This window comes from Takifugu flavidus, chromosome 6 (assembly GCF_003711565.1).
Source record: "Takifugu flavidus isolate HTHZ2018 chromosome 6, ASM371156v2, whole genome shotgun sequence".
NCBI classification, from domain to species: Eukaryota; Metazoa; Chordata; class Actinopteri; order Tetraodontiformes; family Tetraodontidae; genus Takifugu; species Takifugu flavidus.
In genome coordinates this window covers 7,329,952-7,354,994 of record NC_079525.1, presented here as the reverse complement: position 1 = coordinate 7,354,994, position 25,043 = coordinate 7,329,952, and the positions used below count along the sequence as shown (strand labels likewise).

The following is a 25,043-nucleotide window of genomic DNA, read 5'->3' as shown; positions in this document are numbered from 1 at the left end:
TCCCTCGTGCTGCGCAAACGTATGGTTTTCATCCGTGTGGATTGTCATGTGTTGAGAATTTCCTACATGCTTTGCAAGCGTCTGGTTTCTCTCCTGTACGACATGATACGGCGAGACCAATCACAGCTTTGGTCTGAAACATTTCCCAGTGTTTTGCAAATATAGCTTATCATAATTGTGATCAAATGTGGATCTTTATCAGTGACATAAACTATTTTACACATGTATTGCATAAACAAACAAACAAACAACCCCTACTTTTTACCTGGGCCATTACAGGACATTTATGACATTGCAGGGTTGTCAACCTTATTATTATACCACTTGCTTTGGTGCTGTTGCTTGATTTGTTTTGCTTCATCTCTAATTGACCCTGAGTGTTAATCAAGTATGCCACCCTGATATTTGCTCTGGATGAACAGGAGGCAGTATAAAAGTATCAGTCTCTGACTTTACTGCAAGCAGAAAAACATTCATTAGATGATCAAATTCTTCTTATTATTCACTGTTTTTTTGGGGGGGGGTTGCTGGAAAACCCTCAGTATTTCTTTGTCATCAACAGCCAGTCTCTTGCTCACAATCCTTTCCAAATATCCAAAAAGAGGACAGTTTTTGGCAACTAAAATAAAGATGAGACAACATATGCCCCCACAGCCTGTCCGGTTGTATTAAAAACTCTTATTCGCATTATCAGTTCACTAGTAATCTATCGAGTTGATTTTTGTTCAGATATAAATCTGTCCACGGTAAACACAAGACGGTGACAGGATGTGACTTCAAACACAAATAGACAACATTGCAAATAATTTGTCAGGAAAGGTTTGGCAAATTTTCACTTGATTTATTTATTTATTTGCAGAAGGCCAATGTCCATACACACCTTTTCCCTGCAGCTACTGTACTACTTGTCCGGGGCTCTAACCACAAAATGTTGAGCTACAATAGGTTTAGAAAGGGTAGACCCCACCCTCCAACCCCTAATGTTACCTTAAGCAGTATCATGCCACTAGAAAAAATATCTTCAACCCACTACATTTACTTCACCTTCATGCTTGTGTATATATATATTTTATATACACATATAATATAATATATTTTGTCTTTCTTTCACCACACTTTCTTTCACCACACTTAATACATTTGAGGGAACAAAAGTCGTGCATTTTGATGAAATGGGGTGTGAGTTCCACACTATTAAAAGCTGCAGCTTTTTAAAGGCGTTTACTGTCTGCAGGCATTGATGGACAGTTCGTTTGCAGCGTCATCCAGACTCCTGCATTTGACCTGCAGGCTGGGGTTGCTGGAGCACTCTGCAGGTGATGGCCAGTGCTCTACCCAGGTGTCCTTACCTAACATGTAGAGGAATCTGAAAGGAGAGAAGGCAGAAGGTTTGATTTGCCAGTATCATGCAATCCTTTTGTTTTTCTAAGTTAATATTAAATGTGTGACAGATTAGGTTTGTCTTCAGAGTAAGAAGACTTTAAGTTCAAGTTCTATTGTCAGAACTTAGAACTTGAACTTAAACTTGTTCTCCAGAACAGAATTTAGAGAGCGTATTTCTAAAGATCACTAAGATGTGCACTAATTTTTAAAATAAAATGAGCGTCCAGTTATCGATGAACGTTCTCAGTCATCCTGTCCTTAGATCCCTCCCTGGGAAAGTGTCCACACCCAATCTCACATGATGACCGTGAGGATCGCCTTTTACTAATGCAAATGACCACCAACGACCACTAACAACTGCATTCATTAAACCAGCATAGGAAATAACTCTGGGATTCCCACCAGCTAATTTAGAACTGAAGAAACTTCTTGGATAACAGGTGAAACAACTGCAAAATACTAAAGGGAGTCCAGTTGAATTTTACAAGCCAAGAGGCCCCACTTTTATGGTCCACTAAAGAGTTATTTAAAATAATTGCTTTTCCTACTGATTGGTATTGCTGTCGATGCTCCACTGGTCCTCTTTGGGGCCAATGATGAGGTACTGGGAACCCAGTTTAAGTTCCAGTCCATCTCTGCAGCCTCCATGAGACAGGAAGAACCTTCTTTGACCCTGTTCAACTCCAGGCTCCACACCTGCAGGACAGGAAGAATTCCCATCCACCAGTTAGAATAGAATTTAGTGTCGAGTTCAAGCAACAGCAGTTTATATGATGATTATTCAGGTGGTCTAGTTGTCAAAACCATGATTCATTAGACTTTTATTTCTGTAATCACCTTTTCATTCAAATATGAGCAGATGAAGGATAGACTGTTCAGACTCACCCAGCTTGATAATTTGTATGATTTCCATCTCGTATTTGTCGTAATAACTCTGAACCATGCTCAACACCTTCACCTTGAAAACTGAAGAATAAGAAACTTTCTCACATGGACCAATGACTCAAACAGGCAAGTTTGAGAGAGACAGTGTGTGTCTGTGTTATACCGTGGTGTAAAGAACTGCAGGCAAATGTCTCTCTTTCTTTGTTGGGAAAGTTTTCAGTGTCAGGTTTGGAGATGCAGCAGTCGCCTGGACATTATGAGCAAATAGAACAAACCTATTAGCAAGCACATGAATGCTGAGCTGTAGCATGCATACGTGTTACCCTGTGTGCAGCGGCAGACGTTGTCCCTGCAGATCTTTGTGAGTTCCTCTGTGTTTCTGCTGGGAGAGTAGGTGCGACTGCAGCGGTGATCTGTGACAGCCAGCAGAGACATTTCTCAAAGATATATCGAACCAGTGACCTTCACCTCACATTCATCGTTGGAGTGACAACAGACCCAAACACTCGGAAGGACTGAGTGATGATTGTTCTCCTACCTGGGCTGTAATACTGGTAGGCGGTAACTGAGGATGGCTGGAGAAGACCCACCCTGAAGCTCTGCTGGAGCCTGAAGACCAGGATTTCTTGTTCTTTGTGAGAGACCTGTTAGGAGGACAAATGCTTTTTCTCTCTGGTGAATGAACCAAATGATCCAGATCATTCAGAAAAGGTTTTTTGTGAAGGGGGGTGGCAGCGGTGGGGGAAAGGGCAGTCTGCCTTTCTTTACCTTGAACAGGTGGATGATCAGTGAACCACGATCACTCAGGTTATCCACAATCTTGAAGTTGCTTATGTAATGATCCACTGAGTTGGACAGCTAGACCAAACAGATTACCACATTCTTGTTGATTTTAATAATACTGATATAGCTCATTTATTTCCTCTCCTGTGCATCTGTTTTTTACATTATGAACAGGAAACAGTTATAAATCATTCTATTGTAATAACTCTGTTATAGTGACTGATGAGTTACCATCTCCAGGTCTGAGTTCTCTGGAGTGAAGCCAGTTGGAAGACTTATATCCAGAACCACCATCCTGACATCTTGTGGTCCTAAAGCTCTGTAGGACAGAAAACCATTGTTGAGTCACATTTTTGTTGCACTCCTTCTGATAAAAATGTCACGGTCCTTTTTTTCCTGGCTGATCTGGTGCCATGTTTTCTCTCTCTCTCCCTTCCCTCCCTTTCCACCCTCATTCCTGCTTCCTGCAGCATTGGAAGCAGCTGCAGCCATTGACCAATCAGCTCTCTCTAAAAGGCCCCAGTTTCCCTCTAATCCAGGTAATTCTGCATGTTACATCTGTGCCAGCCTGTTTTTTTCTCCTGTTTTTTTCCCCCTTCTGTGCATTTTTATCTGTGACAGACTTTATGCTCACCTCAGAACTTTATCTATTTTTCTGTGCCTCCTCAAGGGGCCAATCTCCAGCTTCTGCTGCTGGTTTTCCTCATCCCTGAAGTTTCCAGTACTTCTGTTTGCCCTTTTGCTTTTTATTGGATTTAACTTACTGATGAGTTTTTCATAAACTCATATTAACTGACTTCTACAGGTGGTAGTTTTTCCTAGCTCCTGCACAAGTGGCTGCTGCCTCTGGCCTGACAGCCCCCTCACACAAAATCTTTTGAAAACAGTACAGGATATGAACTCACCTGACTTTAATGGTGAGCTGGTAGGACTTTTCTACATCTGCTGGAGGCTTTTCTTTTCGAGAACATATTTTCAATAGAAAAATTGGGTATCACAAAGCATCCACAGAAACTTATGTTACAGGCATTGATGATTAAAATTTGCCCCAACTTAAATAACAAACATTTCAGGACTCTGTAGTCTGCAAATGTTCATTTGCTTTAATATTTAAATGTGGGGAAAATAAAATTTTACCACTGGATTCTTCAATAGTGACGGCGAGCTCAAAGTGTTTGCATGGTTTCTCCTCTTCAACCACGTGTAGCTGGTTGTAATGCGTCACAACCTGGAGACACCATAGAAGAGAATAAATTAAAAACAAACACTGTTATGAAGCTCATCAAATCACAGTAAAATTCTCAGGTGTTATTAGATACATTTGGAGGTATTTTACAAAAGTAACCAGGAAACCAGATGACGGCACGTTTGTACCTCGAGTATACCCTCTCCGTTCCCTCGAGCCTCCACTTCCAAATCAAGGTTAGCAGGCAGCTACAAACAAAAAGTGAATAGTAAAAAAAGAGAAAATGTGATGACAAACAGATTTATATGCTGCTGCAGAGCGTCACTCACCCTGGAGGAGCGAGCGGCGTAGGCTGAGCTGGGATCAAAGTGGTAGCGGATTTCTTTGCGTCCTTGTATCCTGACATCCACGTCCAGGCTGAGGTCCTCTGGAGGAGGTTTCATGATCAGGTACTCCGACAGTGCATGGAGAACCACCATTGTGGACTGGGAGATGGAGCAGAAGCACAGTAGTGAGCAGGTTGCTAGCTTAGGTCAAAGATGAAAACTAAAGTTGACACAAGCTTTAATATATTTTGTATGTTATATATTAAGAGAACTCTTGAAACTGTTAATCAAATACATCAGAACTGTGACAGACTCCCATCAGAATACACCAACATCAATCCAAACCTTTTACAAAGTCTTTTAATAGCTGTAAATCTCCGGCACCTAACTTGGGAAAACATTTCTATTTCAGAGGAAATGCAGCACTTACCTGAGTGGAGCCAAAGCCCCCTCCTCTCCTCCTCTGGCTGTTCAGAAATTTAAATGCCCGTTCAGCCTCTTCCATGCGTCCCAGCTTGACCAGGGCCAGCAGGGCATACCCCGTCGCCTCCAGTGTGAATAAAGTGTTCTGACTGTCAGGCCAGTGGTTACGCTCTGAATCACAATTGATTTATTTCTTTATTTCATTTATCTGCACCAACACCAAGTATACCCACTCTTTTCTACATATCGGCCACTAACTCTCTACCTGGAGCAGCAGACCTTATCAGGACTGATAAGGGGTTGTATTGCTGAGGCTTCTTCAGGAGAACGAGTGCATATGAGGCGATGGCCACCGTATACGGCCTCCTGCCACTTTGCTCTATGGCTTTCTTAAGATAGTCTGCTGTCCTGAGCATGACTGACTGAAAGAAAAGTCAAAGAATGATGAAAGTATTTTTAAGATAAAGGAGTGTATCATGATCAGTGAGTAAAAAAAGTGGGATAACAACATTCATATTTACATCTAGGTTGATGGTCGGATCACTGCAGCTGATGCCCGCCTGCTTGGCCTCTGCAAGCGCTATGAGAACAAAGGCAGTGAGGGTGATCTGAGGGTCGTCACCGAGGAGACCACCCTGGTGACAAGGAAAATGAAATGAGGAGTGAATCAAAAACGCTGCAGGGAGGGATTTTTTATATATAAAAATGCAGCTATGCACTGAAGCAAATCCTTTTGAAAATTGTCATCTTAAAAAATATTACCTTTGCAAAAATTACTAAGCAGCCCAGGGAAAGAGAGAGAGAGCAAAACATACAACAATGTAAAGATGTGCTTTAGGTGTGCTTCTCACAGTCATAGTTGTGCTGTATACTGGGTTGTCCTCGATGTACATCCCAGTCCTCTGCAGCTTGTTCTTCACCAGGTAGAGCAGAGGGTCACAGACTTGCTGCTCATTAACGCCGACAATGGCGTACGCCATAGAAAATACTTTCACCACATATGCTGTGATCCTGCCACATGGGAAAATTATGTAATTAATGCAGTCTCTAATATGTTTACCACGTCACATGAGATCGTGCCATTACCATGTGCTTGCACCCTGTCTCCTGTAGGGGGGGTAAGAGCCATCACTCTTTCTGTATGCCAGCTGATTCTCATACCCTGAAAACGCAAAGTAAAATGAAGCACAGTGTTTAGATCTGAATCATATGTCCATACAGGGCTGATGTAAATAAAGATTCTGTCACTGAAAACTGGGACATAAAAGCTGCCATTCTGTGCTGATTTCATTAGTATACTGAATTCTTAGGGCTTAAATCTCACCTCTCCTGATGTACCGGAGAGCCTCGGCTTTGCGTTGCACCCCAACATCCACGTCCAGGCTGAGGTCCTCTGGAGGAGGTTTCATGATCAAGTACTCCGACAGTGCATGGAGAACCACCATTGTGGACTGGGAGATGGAGCAGAAGCACAGTAGTGAGCAGGTTGCTAGCTTAGGTCAAAGATGAAAAATAAAGTTGACACAAACTTTAATATATTTTGTATGTTATATATTAAGAGAACTCTTGAAACTGTTAATCAAATACATCAGAACTGTGACAGACTCCCATCAGAATACACCAACATCAATCCAAACCTTTTACAAAGTTTTAATAGCTGTAAATCTCCGGCACCTAACTTGGGAAAACATTTCTATTTCAGAGGAAATGCAGCACTTACCTGAGTGGAGCCAAAGCCCCCTCCTCTCCTCCTCTGGCTGTTCAGAAATTTAAATGCCCGTTCAGCCTCTTCCATGCGTCCCAGCTTGACCAGGGCCAGCAGGGCATACCCCGTTGCCTCCAGTGTGAATAAAGTGTTCTGACTGTCAGGCCAGTGGTTACGCTCTGAATGACAGTCACAATTGATTTATTTCTTTATTTCATTTATCTGCACCAACACCAAGTATACCCACTCTTTTCTACATATCGGCCACTAACTCTCTACCTGGAGCAGCAGACCTTATCAGGACTGATAAGGGGTTGTATTGCTGAGGCTTCTTCAGGAGAACGAGTGCATATGAGGCGATGGCCACCGTATACGGCCTCCTGCCACTTTGCTCTATGGCTTTCTTAAGATAGTCTGCTGTCCTGAGCATGACTGACTGAAAGAAAAGTCAAAGAATGATGAAAGTATTTTTAAGATAAAGGAGTGTATCATGATCAGTGAGTAAAAAAAGTGGGATAACAACATTCATATTTACATCTAGGTTGATGGTCGGATCACTGCAGCTGATGCCCGCCTGCTTGGCCTCTGCAAGCGCTATGAGAACAAAGGCAGTGAGGGTGATCTGAGGGTCGTCACCGCGGAGACCACCCTGGTGACAAGGAAAATGAAATGAGGAGTGAATCAAAAACGCTGCAGGGAGGGATTTTTTATATATAAAAATGCAGCTATGCACTGAAGCAAATCCTTTTGAAAATTGTCATCTTAAAAAATATTACCTTTGCAAAAATTACTAAGCAGCCCAGGGAAAGAGAGAGAGAGCAAAACATACAACAATGTAAAGATGTGCTTTAGGTGTGCTTCTCACAGTCATAGTTGTGCTGTATACTGGGTTGTCCTCAATGTACATCCCAGTCCTCTGCAGCTTGTTCTTCACCAGGTAGAGCAGAGGGTCACAGACTTGCTGCTCATTAACGCCGACAATGGCGTACGCCATAGAAAATACTTTCACCACATATGCTGTGATCCTGCCACATGGGAAATTATGTAATTAATGCAGTCTCTAATATGTTTACCACGTCACATGAGATCGTGCCATTACCATGTGCTTGCACCCTGTCTCCTGTAGGGGGGGTAAGAGCCATCACTCTTTCTGTATGCCAGCTGATTCTCATACCCTGAAAACGCAAAGTAAAATGAAGCACAGTGTTTAGATCTGAATCATATGTCCATACAGGGCTGATGTAAATAAAGATTCTGTCACTGAAAACTGGGACATAAAAGCTGCCATTCTGTGCTGATTTCATTAGTATACTGAATTCTTAGGGCTTAAATCTCACCTCTCCTGATGTACCGGAGAGCCTCGGCTTTGCGTTGCACCCCAACACTCTCCCAACCCTCTGTCCTCTCCAGGTAGAGGGTGGCGATGAGAGGAAGAGTAATAGAGGCCAAGTTCTGCTCCACACAACCACCAGGCATCCGGATGAGCGAGGCCAGAGAGTCCTCTGTGATGGAGTTATCGATGCTGTCAGCCAGCACGTTTCCTGGAGGAAAGAAAGGATGAATCAGTTTGTATTTGTTTTTAACTGAAAGTTTATTCCTGTCTGAGTCTTTTTTTAAAAACTAATTCTGGCTACAGGGATTTTAGTACCTCGAACATTAATGAAGGTTTCTGGTTGAGAGTTTGGCACAACTGACTCCAGTTTGATTTTGTCCACATTAACCAGCTGCTTTCCTGCCATGGATACAAACAGAGAAGCAAACATTTAATGCACACTCAGAACCTCAGATAGAAAACGCTGATGGAGGATCATAAGTGTCCGCCTTTGCCTCTGGGCCCATCTTACCTCCCTCGGCTGCCGGGTTCAACACCGCGCTCCAGACTTCAGTTTTCTCAACTCCATCCAGCTGAATCCAAAAATGAGATGATGACGTGTTTTAATCATTTTAAAAAAAAGCTTCTATTCAAATTTCCCGTTTCAGCACCTGACTTTGTTCTACAACAGAATGCAGAGCACAGGCCGACTCACCACCACCCGCAGAAGTTTCTGGATGCGGTCTCCGCCTGTCAGGTCTCTGCCAACCACCATCACCTCCACAGGAAGTTTCCCCACAGCCAGTGGCACGATTGTGTACGGCACCGCCACGGAGGAGCCAGCAGCTACCTTCACTTCCTGTGTGTGTCTGTCCTTGAAGGCGATGCTGCACATGTGTTCTGTCTTCATCAGCACCACCCTCACCTGAAACCAGCAACAACACAACTGCAGGAGCTCCAAAAGCATTTTTGATTCATCTTGACTGACAGGAAGAAGAGTGAATTTAGCATGACAGCGAAGGCAACAGTATCTGTAGGACTAGTTTCACAGTTGTATCCACATTATTTTCTATTAAATCCCTTAATAAAATAAAAGTCATTGCATCCATCAGTCCTTTTGCAACATCTATAAAAGATGTTTGTAAGAGTTGTGGAGTTTTGGGGTAACTTTCTCACGTGCATATCCTCATATCCATAGTTATGGATCACAGCTTTAATCTCCACTTGCTCATTTCTGGCCACGGAATACGGCAACCTCAGGTCCACAAAGAAACGCTTCCACGCCCGCACGTTGTACGGCTCAGCCACACAGAACCCTGCAGAGGTTAGTGGCAAACGGATGAACTCCCGAACTCGACTTGTTAAATCAATATAGCATTTTTCTCCTCTGACCTGTATCAGGTGATGCACTGATGGCCAGAACCCCCCACTCTGTGATGCTGTCAGGTAAGGCACTGTCCACATTCTTAGTCGCCAGCCTGAGGATCAGATCAAGTTTAGCAGTATCAAAGGAAGATGATTAAGAACAAACGACAACTTTATATGTCTGAATTTCTCAAATAACGACATCACACACACACACACACAAAGATCAATAATTTGATTGCATAATTTGGGGGAAACGTCAACATCGGTGATTCATAGAAAAGTTGCTTAAAACCAAGAAGTTGCTGTTTAGTCTGTTTCATAGCTGTAAAATAGGAAATTTTTGATGGGACATTGAAAAAAAACAAAAAAAACAGTGCACAAGCGATGTTTGGTGGCACATGAAGGAAACGGACACTTTGATCTTTGAAGTTAAGGTCTGAAAAGGCAGTTTCCCTTCTGTCTCATTCAGAATGTTACTAAAATAAGTGAATGAAAACATACAAGGAACATGAGGGGATACTGTTGTAAACTGTTAAAACGATTCTTCGCTGTGATTGAATGCAAGAATACTTTAACCTTTATTAACCTTTAATCCTTTAATCTTGCGTGTTTACACACGTACAGAAACCCAGTGTCTCGACGTCACTGTGTTGATGATGATGATGTGTTAAATGTCCTGTTGGGTGAGTCATGAAAGTAACGTTTGCTGTTCTCTTTACCCCTTTTAGACACATCTTTGACACACAAGGATTATGGCTAATGGAGTTCTTTCCCCCCAGAATTGTAAATCTTTGTGATTTCCCTCCTGTCTTGCTCCAAGCAGGAGGGAAATAATCATATGTATCATCATCATCATCCTCATCACCATATAACATTGATGTTTTTCATCTAAAAATTAAAAACTCCAGAGACAGCACCACCACACCCAAACTCACCCATCTCTGTCGGCCTGAACGGGCAGGTCAATTGATTTCCACAGCCATGACTCATAAAATTTGGACCGCAGATAAATATCACTCTCATCCTGGTACTCCCACCCATCCTCCTCATCGTCATCTTCTTCTAATTCTCCGACTGCCATTGTGTGAACTTCTTCTACCTTTTCCCTTCTGGCTCCAAAGTTGGAAGTTGCTAGTTGAACTGATACTAATTTCGTATCTACCGGATCACAGAAAAGTATAAGGTTAGCAAATAACAGTCACTGAAATGTTCTGTGCATACACAGCAATGATTTCTTTTAAAAATGCACCTGAATTTAGAGTTAATATTAATACGTTGTTACCAGGAATATTAAAGAGCATTAATTACCCATTTGCCTTGAATATGGTATTAATCGGATTGGGGTATTCGCTTGACCCAACCCGTAGAATGGAAAAGTGGGCATGGGTGGGTGTGGGGTCATTGGGGCGCTCGTTGTCATGGGCTGCGTGGTCATTGGAGGAAGTGTGGTCGGAATCTCAGTGTTAAATTCTTGATTCCTGTAGGTGGCACAGCAGTAGCGGAAGGCCCGGATGCACTCCCAGCCCTCTGTGATGTAGAAGGAGCGCCTTGTGCAGGAGTATGGCATTGGAATATTTCTGAGGCCATCCTGGCAGCAACGGCGCTGCAGCTTCTCCTTATAATAATTCTCTGGAAACAGAAAATAGCACACTATTTCTGACCTGTCAATAAAAATGATGGTGGGTAACACTTAATGGGTCATTGGTATTGATACTTTTACCTTTAAATAAATCTTTTGGTTTTTAGGTACAACAAGTAGGTTTTCACACAAACACACAAACCAGTCATAAAATAGAGCCCAGAATTGAGTCCTAAAAATACTTTGCTTTTTATCTATGGACATTTGTATTTGCTAATACTGAAATACTCACCCAGCTGAGCTTTACGCTGCAACTGTTCAGCAGAGCGTCTCCGTCTGGCACTAACCCGACATTGAAGAGCTGGGAAATTAGATGAATTGATATGGTGTCTTTTAAAAAGATGCAGCAGTAAAAGTATTTTGAATATTATTTTAAAATTTTAAGGTCCAGTGTGTCAGATTTAGTCCCAGAAGTTTGATCTTGTAGATATTCATATTTAGTTTCTATGAGGGACTGAGCTGGACAGTGATATGAGCCAGTAATTATACCTTTCCTTCAGCTCACTGCAGCTAAAAACATGGTGATGCACTGATTCATGGGATCAATATCCAGTCAGTTCCAGCAGCCAGCATTGCTTCACTTTCAACAAACATACAATGTAAACATGCCCTTCAGCAGCTAACCAGAAAGAGCAATTTAAAGACCAAATGTTCTAACTGGATGACTCACAAAGTATATCATGCTATGATTTAACGGATTTCTGTGTATCTACACAACCTGTTTTAACAAACTCTGGTGATCTAATGTAAAATTATCAGAGGGTCCTTAGCTACCTTGTCTGGTTTGAGTTTGGAACCCAGCACTGGAGGCATAGAGCAGCCCAGCATCTGAGAAGACCATGCTGGCATCTCTGCCACCTCCTCGAGTGCAGCCGATGTCTCCATGTTCCACCACGTCCCAAATCTGTGGAGTCAAACTACAGCACTCAAGCAGAAGCTCAGTCACCCAGACAGCAGAAAGGAGATGAACTCACTTCATGCTTTAGTCTGTCATTCAAAGACAGTGATGGATCAAACATCTACTGATGTTCCTTTCTGTCTTTAATTAGCTGCTCCTAAACACACACCTTCCTCTGTGTCAGTCTGTCCTTGTTGAGAAGAAAGATGGCATTGTCCACGGCCACCAGCCCGACCTTTGCCCCTGGGTCTCCACGGACTTGAAAATTAAAGGTCTTCCCGGGAGTGTAGTCTCGAGGAATGCCATCCACCGGCCTGACCTTCAGCTGTGAAACAGAGTAAAAGAACGATGCAGCAGAACAGAGGAGGCAGAGAGGAATTGATCAATAGAAGGAAAAAGACATAAAATATGACTGAAAACTTCTCTATGGATGATCTCACCCCTCCAACACAGGAATCTTCCACATCCACCCAGATGGAGTCCGGCACCACCTCCTCTCTGCCCGACCAGGGAATACTGTAGAATGCCACAAAACGGAATGACGGCATCATATCTGGGGTGATGGTCAACTTGACGCTTGTGAGCAGCTGCCCCGTCACATCGATACGCTCAGCAGTGATGATCTGGCCTTTATTCAACACCTGTCCAGGGCAGAAATTTGAGTTTGGGTGGGTTGAAGTCTTCCATTATTCCCACTGTCTAGACATGTGCTGTGGAGTCCTTGTCTCACCAGGTAGGTGATGTGTTTAATGTTCTCTCTGACTGTCGGCTCTGAAGTACTGATGCTGAGCTTCAGGGACAGGAGGTCTCCAAGAGACACCTTGTTGGTCCCCGAGGAGATATAAAGATAGTTTTGTTGTTGTCCGTTAAAGGGGAAGAAAGGCTTGATGGTGACCTGTTGTTTGGCCTGCTGCTCTGGTCTCAGATCAGCCCGTACAGTCTCAACCTACAGTGTGTCAGACAAAACAACAACACAACTACTGTACAGCTCATTGGGCCATTAGGAGCAATGAAAATCCACCATGAAGAAGGACGCAGCTGTACTGACAGTGATTGTTTGTTGTGATTGAAGTTTGGGCATGTTGATGGTGGCCCGGACGGATCCGGCAAAGACGGTCAGGGGGGAGTCCAGGAGATTCACCTTGACCGGGACGTTGTGTGCCGGCGAGCCATCTTGGTTGCTCACTTGGATCTGCACAGAAGACACAAGACCTATGTTGTTTGATTGTACAAAAGAGAAAATCCAGAACGTTAGTGGTCCTCACGGTGAAGTCGAAGGGGTGGCCTGGTTTGAAGTACTTTATCATGTCCTTGAAGGACACCACATATGGAGACTGCACAATTTTAATGCCAGTCTTCTCTGCTTCCACCAAATCGCTGCCTGTGCAGAGGAGCAACCAGAAAAATATCACTCATCACTAGAAGTCACATTCCACTCGAGGAGGCCCGCTTAATGCTTCAAAAACCCAGAATGTTGCATTTTGATGGGTTTTACACCTTGATTCCGTTTGAAATTACACTTGTAATATGTTTTCTACCTGATTTAGTGAGCACAGAGGCCTTTACATAAATGGAGTTGCCCACCAAACTTGTCACACTGGGGTAAAGTCTCTTGATATCACTCATGTGTAGACGGACAATTCCTCCATCGAGCTACAGCAGAGAATCATGTAACAAATATCATATTACATCTTTAAACCAGGTTTATATAACCTCATCAAACAGGCTTAAATTAAAATGCAGGAAAACAGAAACACTACCACTGACTTACATCAGTGACCTTCTTCACTGAGGGCAGCCTTATCATCTCTTGGTTGATCTTTATTCCAAACACCACATAGGCTGTCCCCTGGACCGGCTCTCCATACAGATACCTTAAATAGTCATACAATAGACATAGTTTAATGATTTTAATCCCCTAATGATTATAATTTCTGAGACTAAGACAGGTTTCACCTCCAGAATAGAGAACAAGCTCCTCAAACTGAAATATAATGTACAAATTGTGTATGTAGTGGACCTGGCTGAGATCTCCACGGCCAGTTCAGATTCGTACAGGCTGAAGAATGGCTTCCTGGGCGTCAAGGTAACATTAAAGGCAGGGAGCACTGGAATTACAAACAAACATGAGCACTAGCAGCGTCTACTGCCACAAACATAAATCAGTGTGAGAACATTCAGAGGTGCTTACAGTACTTCTTCACCTCAAACTGGGTCGTGAACGTGTTCTGCTTCCAGTGGTCAAACTTTGAGACCACGGTCCACATTCCTTCACTGTCAAACACACACAGTCTTATCAAAACCTGATTATAAAGTGTCAATGTCAAAAATCTTAAGTTGGCACACTGCACAGACTTTGATCGCCCAGCTGAGGCCCTTCGACACTTTAAAGAAGATTCTCACTTCACAATTTCAGAGAGTGGGAAGGCGTCGACATATATGCCATTGGTAGCTCTAGTTCTGGAGACCTGCTTCACCACAATGCCATCAGGATTCTGAAACATGTGTACGGCACATTTCAGCAAACACAAACAGGTAATTATGTCTCTCCTTCAGCAGTTTATTTACCTTGATATCCACTGTGATGGAGCTGTCAAACGCCTTAAAGGACGGTGAAGAGACAAAGGCTCTGAACCGAACTGCAAAGACAGGTGCATATCTCAAACTTCATCAAACTCCTTAGAACCAAAGTTTTTTTGTTCTCATCTGTGCGCTGGACTCTCATCTTCCTCACCAGTGTCTCCAGGGTTGTAGATGGGTTTGTCCGTCTGGATGAAGATGTAGCCAGACTGGAAGGACACCATTATTGCCCTCTCCTCAGTGTAAAAGCCCCCATAGACCACTTTCAGGTACACAAACTTGTTCTTCTTCTCCTCACGATTTAAATTGTCTGAGGGCAGCTGGGTTCAAAGGAGGATGGAAAAATAAATTGTCCTTAATCTGGTCTGTGTTTACAGTGTTGGTGCAGTTTGAAGAACAAACAATGGGATCATCATCTGTGTGACTCACCTGTATACTCTTAAGAGTGTGGAAACCATTTTCCTGATTGAGGGTGACTGAGTCCTGAAGGAGCATGGAGGTCTTTCCAAAGTTCTGGATGGAGATGGAGACGGTGACGGGGGTGGTCACCCCATCTGCTTGCAAGTAGATGTTCTCCAGGCTGTCTGTCCTCAGCAGGTCAGGAGCCAGCAGGGTGAACCTGTGTAATTAAACCACCAAATGGGCCAATTCTTCTTCTCGATATTATATCAAAGGTTATCTAATCAGAGCAGAAACTGGTGGGTGTTTGAAAAGAAATGTAAACCATTTCAGCTAACTGAGGGTCAAAGTACACAAAAGAACAATATTTACTTAATTCTCTAAAATAAAGTTGGTTTTGCTAACTTAAAAATGAAGTTAAATCATTCTGAAGAAGCCAATCTAGTAGAGACTTGGACTGTTGACTTTGGAAAATTTCACAAACAAAGCTGTCTGAAGAGTGTTTGCACAAGTTAAGTCATTAGGACAGAGAGGTTTTAATAAAAGGTTGTTATAACTGCAGGTGTACCTTGGCACAGTGGCGATGCTGCGCCTGGGGTTTGGTATCCTGCAAATAAAAAATAATAATTGATGATGATAATAACTGGGGCTTTGACCGATGATTTACAATTAATCAGAAATACTGTTCTACTGAGTTGCAGCAATTCATCATAAAAAAACCTAGGCGTTTATCCTGGGTGAATTTAACACCTTTATTTTCTTGTTTCGTTGAGTCTTGTTTACTCACCGACGCAAATCCCAAAGAGAGTCTCTTTCTCGGAATCTAGATGGACAGTTGGTAAAATAATAAACTCAGTTACTTTTTAAAAATGCTATTCCCTGTTGCACACAAATGAACAAACCTGTCACGCCACCGAATCCTGTGAAGAAAACAAGGACAATCAGTCAATCAGTCAATCAATCAAACAATCAATCAATCAATCTCTGAATCATGCTTGAGTACAACTGGATTAACTGTTACTATCTCACATATAAGTTACTAAACAAGTAAACACTTAAGAGAGAGAGTTAGAATGTTACCATAAAAACCAGACATTATTATATAGCAACAAGCTTAAATGTTTGGCAGATTAGCAACAGTACCGATGTCGGGAGGGTCGAACAGCTACATCAAGCTGTCCGTCACAGCTGCAAAGAAAGACGAGTATCCAAATACTGTGTAGCGTCCATGGAGCCATGCTGAAAGAGCCGGAACATCGGTGAACTGTGACCAGGATAGAGACAGTCGTCACTTATATAAGCCCCTCCGGAACGATCCTGGGCAGTCAACAGGTCAACAGGTCAACAGGAAGAGGAGTCATGTGAACAAAGATCAAGCACTTTCAGCCATAACTGTTTAATCACATGTCCTGCTGTTATGAAATCACATTGGACCAAACAAGTTGGAATTTTTTTTTTTACAGCTTTTATTTGCAAAACACAAATATTTGCTAAATTGCTGCAGAACAATTAAACTAAAGACTGAACAAGCCCACAGATAAACATTTCAGATAAAAGTCGGTGTTGTTATGAATTCCATCAGGTAGAAAGACAAAGAGAATAATCTGGGAAAAAGTGTCATAAATGCAGCAACAGGCAAAGACTCCACAGAGCTGAGGCCCAATCCTAAAAACAGTCTTGGCACCAACCATCAAGGCTGGTTGTTCTTTTTTAAGTACACCTCCAATCCTCTGAAGTTGATGGCCTCATCACTGTCAGATCTAGTGTAACATCACCACACTATTTCATCAATTATCACAAAAACAGGCAGCAAAAATCAGTCTCCTAATTCTCATTGTCCCGGGTCAGAATCTGAGTCATTATAGTCTGGAACCAGGGACGTGAGGGGTTCAAAGCCTCTGCCTTGAGCCGCTGTTCCTTCCTCCACTGGCGATACTATTGCAGTTTCATCCCCGTGAGTGAGCTCAGAAGTCCCCTTCTTACGTGTGTCGAGTTCTGCATCTGACTGTCTCTGAGTGACGGTGGCACCGGATTCCGAGGATTCGATGCGTTTGCGGACAAGGGGACTATGTGAGGATCCCAGTGCTTTGGCCACAGCTGCTTCTTTACTCTGCTGGTTAATCCGGTGGAGCAGGCTGCCAGCAGGAGCTTTGATCGAGGTCGGAGTGGTGCTGAACCATGGCCGAGAGGAGATCTCTTTCCGCTTGCTGTGCTGCTTTTCCTCACAAGCTAATCATGGAAGGGAAGAGGAAAAAAATTTATGTGATTGATATTAATTGATATTAAAAAAATACAAGCCTCATTTGGTTATTTAGTGGGTGTCAGACATGTATACTTACAATCGGGTGTCTGATATGTGAGCAGTGCTGCCAGTTTCTTGTCCTCCTCCTTCTCAGGCAGCAGATTGATGGACAGGTTGGTCCTTGTCATCACTGCTCTGTCCTTCTTCTCCTGATCAGCCAGAACCTTCTTCTCTGTCTAAAATAATGACGTTCAGTCACAGTCAAATACAAACACTCCGAATTTATAGCGAATTTATAGAGACTGAAGCACTGCTTTAGGAATGAGTTTTAGCCAAAAAAAAAAAAAAGGTTTAGAGTTCACATCACACAAAGATTTTCAGGCTGAAATGCAACTATGGAATGAGGGAATTAAAATTTGAAGGGGTTTGGATATTACATATAAAAGGAAAAATTTCCAAAGCCACAAATAATGATGTAACTTCTGAGACACCAGACTTAGTACTTTGAATAGGATGTGTGTGTAGATTCTCAATCAGGATATTTCCCAGACAGGAAGACAGCAGCCAGCAAAGAAAGTAGGAATCCTCTACCCTGAACTTTCTGCGGAGGCTGCTGTTGAGTTGGTAGTCGTCCTTCCAGCGGGACTGGTAATCAATAATGTCTGTCAGAGAAGGCAGAGCCTTCTTTAGTTTTTCCTTGTCTTTCCCCTCATGGTCAAGCTTGAACATAGCATCTGTTTCCAGTTTCTCCTTCTCTGTCCGCTCTGGGATGCAGACATGGAGAGAGTTGATGAGGAACATAAAAAAAATAGAAAACAAGATTTAGAGAGCACATCAGAGACATGTTAAAAGTTGGATGTGTGCTGTGTTGTCCAAAAAGACATAGGAAGACATTACCTGTGGTGAGGATCTGCTCATTTTCAGCCATGTCCCAGCGCTCCTCCTTCCTTCTGGCCCCACTTACGATCAAATAATCACAGGTTGCTGGATCTGTTTGCATCTCAATGTAGTTGACACAAAGGTGACACTTCATCCTAAACCTGGCATTTAAAAAAAGAAGGAAATATTCCTCATTCAAAGTGGAAATTTATGATTTTTGCAAGTGTACTGAGGAGTTTTTACAGAATTTTTGACAATGAGCAACTGACCCAGTTTATCTGTGTTTACCTGTAGATGGGTGTGCTGTAGTAATTGCCCACTTTCTTTTTCTCTGCATTGTAGCGGACCCCTGTGCAAGCACAATGTCAACGTCAGGAAATGCAAAATACAAGGAGAAAATGCCAAGAGCGGCTCAAATTTACCCATGCCAATGTGATTTTTGCAGCCATCACACCAGATGTTATAGGGCATCTCAAACCTTAACAAAAAACAGATTTGTATGCTTGGTACGAGTTTTGGCAAAAACCTTGCAATTCTAACTTTATTTCCCGTTTATACATTACGGTTTCTCATTAAAGTAGAAATGTTCCTATGTCACTTACCTCAAACTGATTTAAGATCTATGTATTTATCTTTGTTATGTGCATCTGACTTCAATATGTCAAATCAATACATTAGTGAGGGCGCACATATACAGTATAAATGTTTATTTGGGAGCACTGACCTGATAATGAGGATCCCCTGGGAAAGTTTCCTGGCCCTCTCCCGCAAAGCGTGAGTTTTATGGTAGCCATTAAGAGATCCATGCTTGCAGACAAGGACAGATAAGTCAAATTGATGCATAAGTTATGAATAACTGATACTGTTCTGACAGTCACACACCTTTGCAGGATCAAAATCTGGAGGGTAATACTTGTTTGTTCCTTTGCGTTCACCCTATTAGGAAAACAACACAAACCACATAGTGGTTAACACTATGGCAAAATTCCAATAGAGAAATAAATCTACCTGCAGTTAGTCGTATCTTACCATGACGACAACTGGATCCCCACAGCAATAAAGTCAATTTTTCTGAAAAAATAAATTAAATAATACTGCACGATCATATAAACATTGAAAAACAATTGTCAACCAAATAGAATAAGGTGTGAACAAAAATCGCTTGTCTAAAATGATAAATTAAGCGTAGTTGTATAGTGTGTCAACAATGTAAGAAACCTCCGTTTAGCAGCCAATAAGCGTTTACTTAATTCCCGAGAGATTAATCATATATTTGCTTGGAAATTCTGTCGTTATAAATATAAATGTATGTGTTTTTAATGACACCCGATCCAGCAATGCAGCAAGCTAGCTTTAGCAACAGCTAGCCAGCTTAGCTGCTCTGTGGACTAAAAAAGTGAGGCTAAATAGTCCATCAGACGAAATTGTTTCTTACCTGTACCTTTAATGTAAGCTGTCAACAATACTGGTTGTGATGTCGCTTGTTCGTTACCGGTCTCCTTGCATATCACGCTTATTAAACTGCAGTTAGCTAAATCCTAACGACAACCTACCGAACAGCAAGGCCTTATGGGTAACAGACGTCATAGCCAGCCCAGTTTGCGATATTGTTTTAAAGACCAACGCTTCGTTGGTCCTTTAAACTTGTTTACAAAAAGTGCACCAATCTGTTCTTCTTGCATTTAATGCAGAATCCCGCAAAAATAATCTCGCCTTTGTTTGATTTAAGCTTTCTTTCCTTTCCACTCTGTGCAACATCTTCCTCCTGGCTGATGTATTTTAGTGTATTTCATCTCTTTATTGTTGAGTCATTCGCCGCTGTGTGCTCGATAAGAATTGAAACATCCCACGGTAATTTTGTTATTTTACACAATGACAAACTATGTACAACTTTTTGATAGGGCAATTTAACCCTCTCTTTAGGTCAAAGAACATTCCTTATACAATTTACCGAGGAGTCGTTTAACTAATTCATTGCAAAAATTTTGACTCAATGTAATGTAAATGTATTACTGAGTAATGTTGACTAGACCTGAAAATTTTGTTTACAAAAATCTTTTTTTTTTTTATGTCGCATGTTAATAACGTCCCTTCCCTTGTGCATTTCTTGCAGAGGCACACATAACCAGTGTGGAAGTATGGGAGAGAATTTAAAACATGAAATTATTCATTTATGCACCTTTTTCTTGAAGAAAATGGTCCCACATACACCATACATACTTCTTCACCTATGGGGGCAGTGTTACACTCCCGGCTTCCCGATTACGCAAAGTAGAAGAAGACCGCGTGACAGCGTAAGTGATCATGGGAAATATCAGCGAGGTTCTAAAACGTGTCTGTCACTAATTTCGTTCCTCGTGAAGGTTTATTAATGCCTCGGCAATGGAAGCTGGCTCGGAAATACAGAAACGTTATATCTGCTCGTTTGTTGGATGTCAGGCGGCCTATAACAAACAGTGGAAACTGGACGCTCATCTGTGCAAACACACGGGAATAAAACCGTTTACATGTGACCGCGACGGTTGCGGGAAGTCCTTCTGTAGCCAGTATCACCTAGCCCGGCATGACCTCAGTCACAGTGGCGTGAAGCCGTTTCGATGCTCGGTAGACGGCTGCGAGGACGCCTTCACCACTAACGCCAATCGAGACCGGCACGTCAGCCGCGTACACAGTTTGGACAGGAAGAAGTACGCGTGCCGATGGGACGGCTGCGGACTCGAGTTCAAGAAGAACAAACAGCTTAAAGCCCACATGTGCGAACAGCACACCCAGCTGCCTCCGTACCGGTGCACGCACGACGGTTGTGAAATGCGGTTCGCCTTTCCGAGCAAACTGAAGAGGCATGAGAAGGTCCACCGAGGTTACCCGTGCTCGGAGGAGGGATGCGGCTTCACTGGGAAGACCTGGACCGACTACCTGAACCACCGGAAAGAGCAACACAGGCGAGTCCTGGGTCCGGATAAAGATCAGATTTATCTTGAACAGAAACGAGAGGAAGGGAGGAACTAGTCTCCTTAAAATTAATGAAAGCCTAATTTGTTTTGTCGTGTCTTCAGCCACATTTCATATTAGCATTGGATGATCCCATCTGACAATCGTAACAGAGTCTTGAGAACTTCTAACATCCTATTTTTCTTCTCACAGGCGACTCCTCAAATGTGATCAGTGCAGCAAAGAGTTCCGTGACTCCTGGTTCCTTCAGCAACATCAGCGTGTTCATGCTGACACGCGTGTGGTCCTCCTGTGTCCCCACCAGGGTTGTGGCAGGTCGTTTACCACCGTATTCAACCTAGAGAGCCACATTGGCTCTTTCCACGAGGAGTTGCGGCCCTGGGTTTGCACACAGGTTGGCTGTGGGAAAAAGTTCACCATGAAGCAGAGTCTCCATCGTCACAGCATTGTGCACGACCCTCAGAGGAAGAAACTGAAGAAGCCCAGAGCTTCACGATCACTGGCCTCCAAACTTAGTGGGTACAAGGAAACAAAGACAGTGCTGGTTAAAAAGAAAAAGGAGCCAGAATCTGTCAGAAGGTCTCTGCAGGCCGCTGAAACGCACTCTTCTGTTGAGCTGTTGTCACTCCTGCAGGACACGTCTTTGCAGTGCAACCCTGCGGTGGACACGCATGGAATCACTGCCGCCCTGACAGCACCTCTCACCGTGTAGTCAAACACTTGAGTCTGGAACAATCATGAGAGGAATCTATACTTTAGACACTTTTGATAATTTTTCAGTGTTTTCATTCCTGCAGCCAATAAATGTGATCGAATTAAAACATTTTGTGGAAAATCTTTTTGATCCATCTTGTAAAATTAAGAAGATATATATTTCATGATGTCACAATATTTACTGCCAAACACATGGAATAAAATCTGTGCTCCACTAGGTAATATTTTTAAAAATTGTCTATCTGTAATTTTGTATGTTTTACTTGTTTTACTGCTGCTCTTGCACATTATAGGAATACACATTACCTATTCCTTACTATTTATATATATATATATGTCTTATTTATCTTATTCTAGTGTTTATTGTCTTCTCTATGTTGAATGTTGCAGCGTCACACCGAGACAAATTCCTAGCTTGTGTAATACTGTGTACTACATGAACAATGGCAATAAATAAATCTGATTCTGATTCTGTATTTCTTTAAAATGATTCCTGTAAATGTAGGAATGTAGATACAAAAAAGTCAAACTTAGTTACTGAACATATCTTGTATTTAGAGCATAAATTACAGAAAATTTCAGTAATCTTATTTAATATCAAAATGAATAAAAATTTTGTTAGTTCCGTGTATTTTGCCACTGCTGGTTGACGACGAGGGTGACACAGTCAGTGTCAATCAATCTTTATTTATATAACGTCTGTTACAATCAAAATTGTTTCTAGGCGTTTTACAGAATCCCAGGGCCTGGCCCCCAACAAGCAACAGTGGCAAGGAAAAACTCCCCTTTGACAGGAAGAAACCTTGAGCAGGACCAGGCTCATATAGGGGGACCCTCCTGCTGATGGCCGGCTGGGTAGAGAGAGAGGAAAAGGGGGAGGACAGGTAGAGGAGAGAATAGGCATAAATCATAGAAAATACATACAGAAATACATTATATTAAGTAAAGTAAGCTGCTGGTAGAGTTAAGTTGAGTGGGTCAGCGGGGTCGGAGGTCAGTATGCAGCTCTGAAGGCGGCGATACCTGTAGATCAGAGGTGTCAAACTCAAATACCCAGTGGGCCAAAATTAAAAACTCGGACGTCACGGGCCAACATTGATATTTATTGAAAAAAAAATCTTCCTCCAGCTATAACACAGGACTTTTTGATATGGACCCAAAATAATTTTGCTCTACAACTGAACATGTAACAAGCAAAGCTTAACACAATATATAACTTATTATTGCACACATGCAAAATCGAAATTCAAATTAAAAAATACATCACTGGCATTCATTTTCTTTTTATTTGCAGACTTCTGAATTAAATTTCAACAGCAATCTTTTGCCATTGTAAGTTAATGTAATGTAAATGTAATGCCTTTTCATCTCCTACTTTCTGGCGCCTTGGAGTCATTTCCAAGTGTTTGTGCTTGTCTTGGTGTTGCAAGACAGACAGGTCCGTCTTTTACATATCTAAACAGATATTCTGCCTCCTACCTGTTCAGAAAGATCCTATTTTCTGCCTTTCCTTTAATCATTTTTCAGCGGGGTAGTGCGGTGCCAGAATTAGCATTAGCATATAAGGCCGCTATGACTACTTCCTCTCTCTTGGTGGCTGGCAAGCCACAAATTGGTGCATTACCACCACCAACTGATGTGCCGTGTGGATTTTCACACCAAAACGCCAGCAGAGAATTCTGGTATTTGTAGTATTGGCACATGCGCTTTAAGCGATAATACCGGCGGGCCAGCTCTAAGAGTCAATTGTTATTGCTTCGCGGGCCAAATATAATTACATTGTGGGCCAAATTTGGCCTATGGGCCGGAGTTTGACACCTATGCTGTAGATCAGGGGTGGGGAACCTTTTTCATATGGAGGGCCATTTCAATTTTTATAAAGTCCTCCGAGGGCCATACTATTACGAACACATAGCTAGGGATGCAAAAAAAAGACAAAAAAAGTCTATAACCACTGTGTTACTAAGTCTCATGATTGCTGCATTTGAGTTTGAATTATTTATTTAACACACATGCATATAAAATCACCAAAAAAAATAGAATAAAATGCCAAACAAGTAAAATATGTTTTCATGATCATACAAAACAATAAAAAAAGAGGTGCAGAGTTGAGGCAAGAGACCAGTAAGGGCCTGTTCGAGGCCTCTACTCACAAAAACTGCAATACAACAAGATAATCAAGAAAATAAATTAAAAGAAAGAAAGATAAAGACAATAATAATAACAACTAGAAAGCACTCGGAGAGCGCAGACCTCCGCCAAGCGCAACAATTCCTGGCATATTGTGATTTCCACCATAAATATTAGTCCCACATATACTTTGACTACATATTTAGATTCCTTGACCATAAAAACATACCGTTAGCCACTGGAATCATAACAATATATGTCTTAGTTAAGTAGTTATTCACGAAAAAAAATTCACACTTTGAAACAATTCTACGTTGTCCGGCGCGAGCGCCTCAGCGGCGGCTACGAGGCGCGTTCACGAACTCTCCTTCGGCGTCAGGTTTCAGCTTCGTGGCTGTTAATTCACTCATCACAAAACTTCCACGCGTAATATTCTCTCTGTCGGTACATGGTCGTGTGAAAGCTGCTTGTTGAGCCTCCAAACTCCGACGAAGAGCGTTAATTTTATCCAAACTCATCTGTCCTTTCAACTCGTCGTGTTTCGCTACGCATTTTTCGTCCGTGTCAATCAGTCCAGCCCACTACGTACATCACATGCTGTGTTCACTGACCCTGACCTTGACTCGGACATAACATAACCGTCTGTTTTATCTCAGAAAACGGGAAAATATTTCCTCTTGTTACGAAAGAAATTTCAGGACACGAAAGGCAAAAATACGCTACCGCTGCTACTCGCAGCTCGCGGAGTTTAGCGAACGGTCCCACTGTATAAGTGCACATATAAAATATAAAAATCTTATTGCGTTGCGGGCCGGTAGAAATGGTCTCGTAGGCCGTATACGGCCCGGAGGCCGGGGGTTCCCCACCCCTGCTGTAGATGAACACAGAAGGGGTGGGAGAAGCAGAAAAACTACACAAGAAATAACATCACTAGTCTACTTGCAGGAGGAGGAGGAGGAGGAGAGGAGACCATTTCCCAGTGGGGTGACAGAGGCCTGTCAGGTGATCATGTTTCTGGACCCCGGCAGCCTCGGCCTATAGCAGCATAACTAACATGTTAATCTAATGATTAGACGACCCCCTAAGTATGATAATTTGTCTGTCTATGATAGTAACTGGGACTACAGAATTAGTAACAATAAGCTTTTTCAAAATGGTAGGTTTTAAGTCTAATCTTAAAAGTGGCGATGGAGTCAGCCTCCCGTACCTGGACAGGGAGCTGGTTCCACAGCAGGGGGG

The 25,043-nt window shown here is 42.4% G+C and overlaps 3 protein-coding genes across 4 annotated transcripts; 1 reads left to right on the top strand and 2 right to left on the bottom strand.

The window, feature by feature from the left end:
- Positions 1–820: 820 nt before the first annotated feature.
- Positions 821–16,168, bottom strand: LOC130527380 (complement C3-like). The gene is made up of 44 exons (XM_057035780.1): positions 16,031–16,168; positions 15,790–15,807; positions 15,675–15,710; positions 15,456–15,494; positions 14,918–15,107; positions 14,643–14,808; positions 14,477–14,547; positions 14,312–14,403; positions 14,100–14,182; positions 13,929–14,016; positions 13,680–13,782; positions 13,447–13,561; positions 13,174–13,289; positions 12,957–13,100; positions 12,639–12,854; positions 12,349–12,549; positions 12,078–12,233; positions 11,785–11,914; positions 11,243–11,311; positions 10,680–11,000; positions 10,307–10,529; positions 9,396–9,481; positions 9,180–9,319; positions 8,719–8,928; positions 8,536–8,596; positions 8,340–8,423; positions 8,029–8,232; positions 7,791–7,866; positions 7,557–7,716; positions 7,227–7,340; positions 6,971–7,127; positions 6,707–6,870; positions 4,567–4,722; positions 4,426–4,485; positions 4,189–4,279; positions 3,957–4,008; positions 3,283–3,370; positions 3,037–3,126; positions 2,807–2,912; positions 2,592–2,681; positions 2,432–2,515; positions 2,269–2,349; positions 1,932–2,079; positions 821–1,366 (listed from the first exon to the last, which is right to left on the bottom strand). Exons 1-44 carry the CDS (start codon positions 16,123–16,125, stop codon positions 1,222–1,224), a joined length of 5,319 nt encoding a protein of 1,772 aa, XP_056891760.1. The 5' UTR covers positions 16,126–16,168; the 3' UTR covers positions 821–1,221.
- A 99-nt stretch (positions 16,169–16,267) lies between these two features.
- yju2b (YJU2 splicing factor homolog B) lies at positions 16,268–19,788 on the bottom strand. Of its 2 annotated transcripts, none has more exons than XM_057035776.1 (10): positions 19,444–19,788; positions 19,038–19,079; positions 18,891–18,944; positions 18,733–18,815; positions 18,431–18,486; positions 18,297–18,357; positions 18,027–18,169; positions 17,721–17,893; positions 17,227–17,365; positions 16,268–17,116 (listed from the first exon to the last, which is right to left on the bottom strand). In XM_057035776.1, exons 2-10 carry the CDS (start codon positions 19,038–19,040, stop codon positions 16,719–16,721), a joined length of 1,110 nt encoding a protein of 369 aa, XP_056891756.1. In that variant the 5' UTR covers positions 19,041–19,079; positions 19,444–19,788; the 3' UTR covers positions 16,268–16,718. The 2 variants fall into 2 exon arrangements, with proteins under 2 accessions (XP_056891756.1, XP_056891757.1); XM_057035777.1 differs by having other exon boundaries at positions 19,450–19,788.
- A 387-nt stretch (positions 19,789–20,175) lies between these two features.
- Positions 20,176–22,143, top strand: LOC130527379 (transcription factor IIIA-like). The gene is made up of 2 exons (XM_057035778.1): positions 20,176–20,950; positions 21,153–22,143. The coding sequence occupies exons 1-2, from the start codon at positions 20,391–20,393 to the stop codon at positions 21,670–21,672; spliced, it is 1,080 nt and encodes a 359-aa protein (XP_056891758.1). The 5' UTR covers positions 20,176–20,390; the 3' UTR covers positions 21,673–22,143.
- Positions 22,144–25,043: the final 2,900 nt, after the last annotated feature.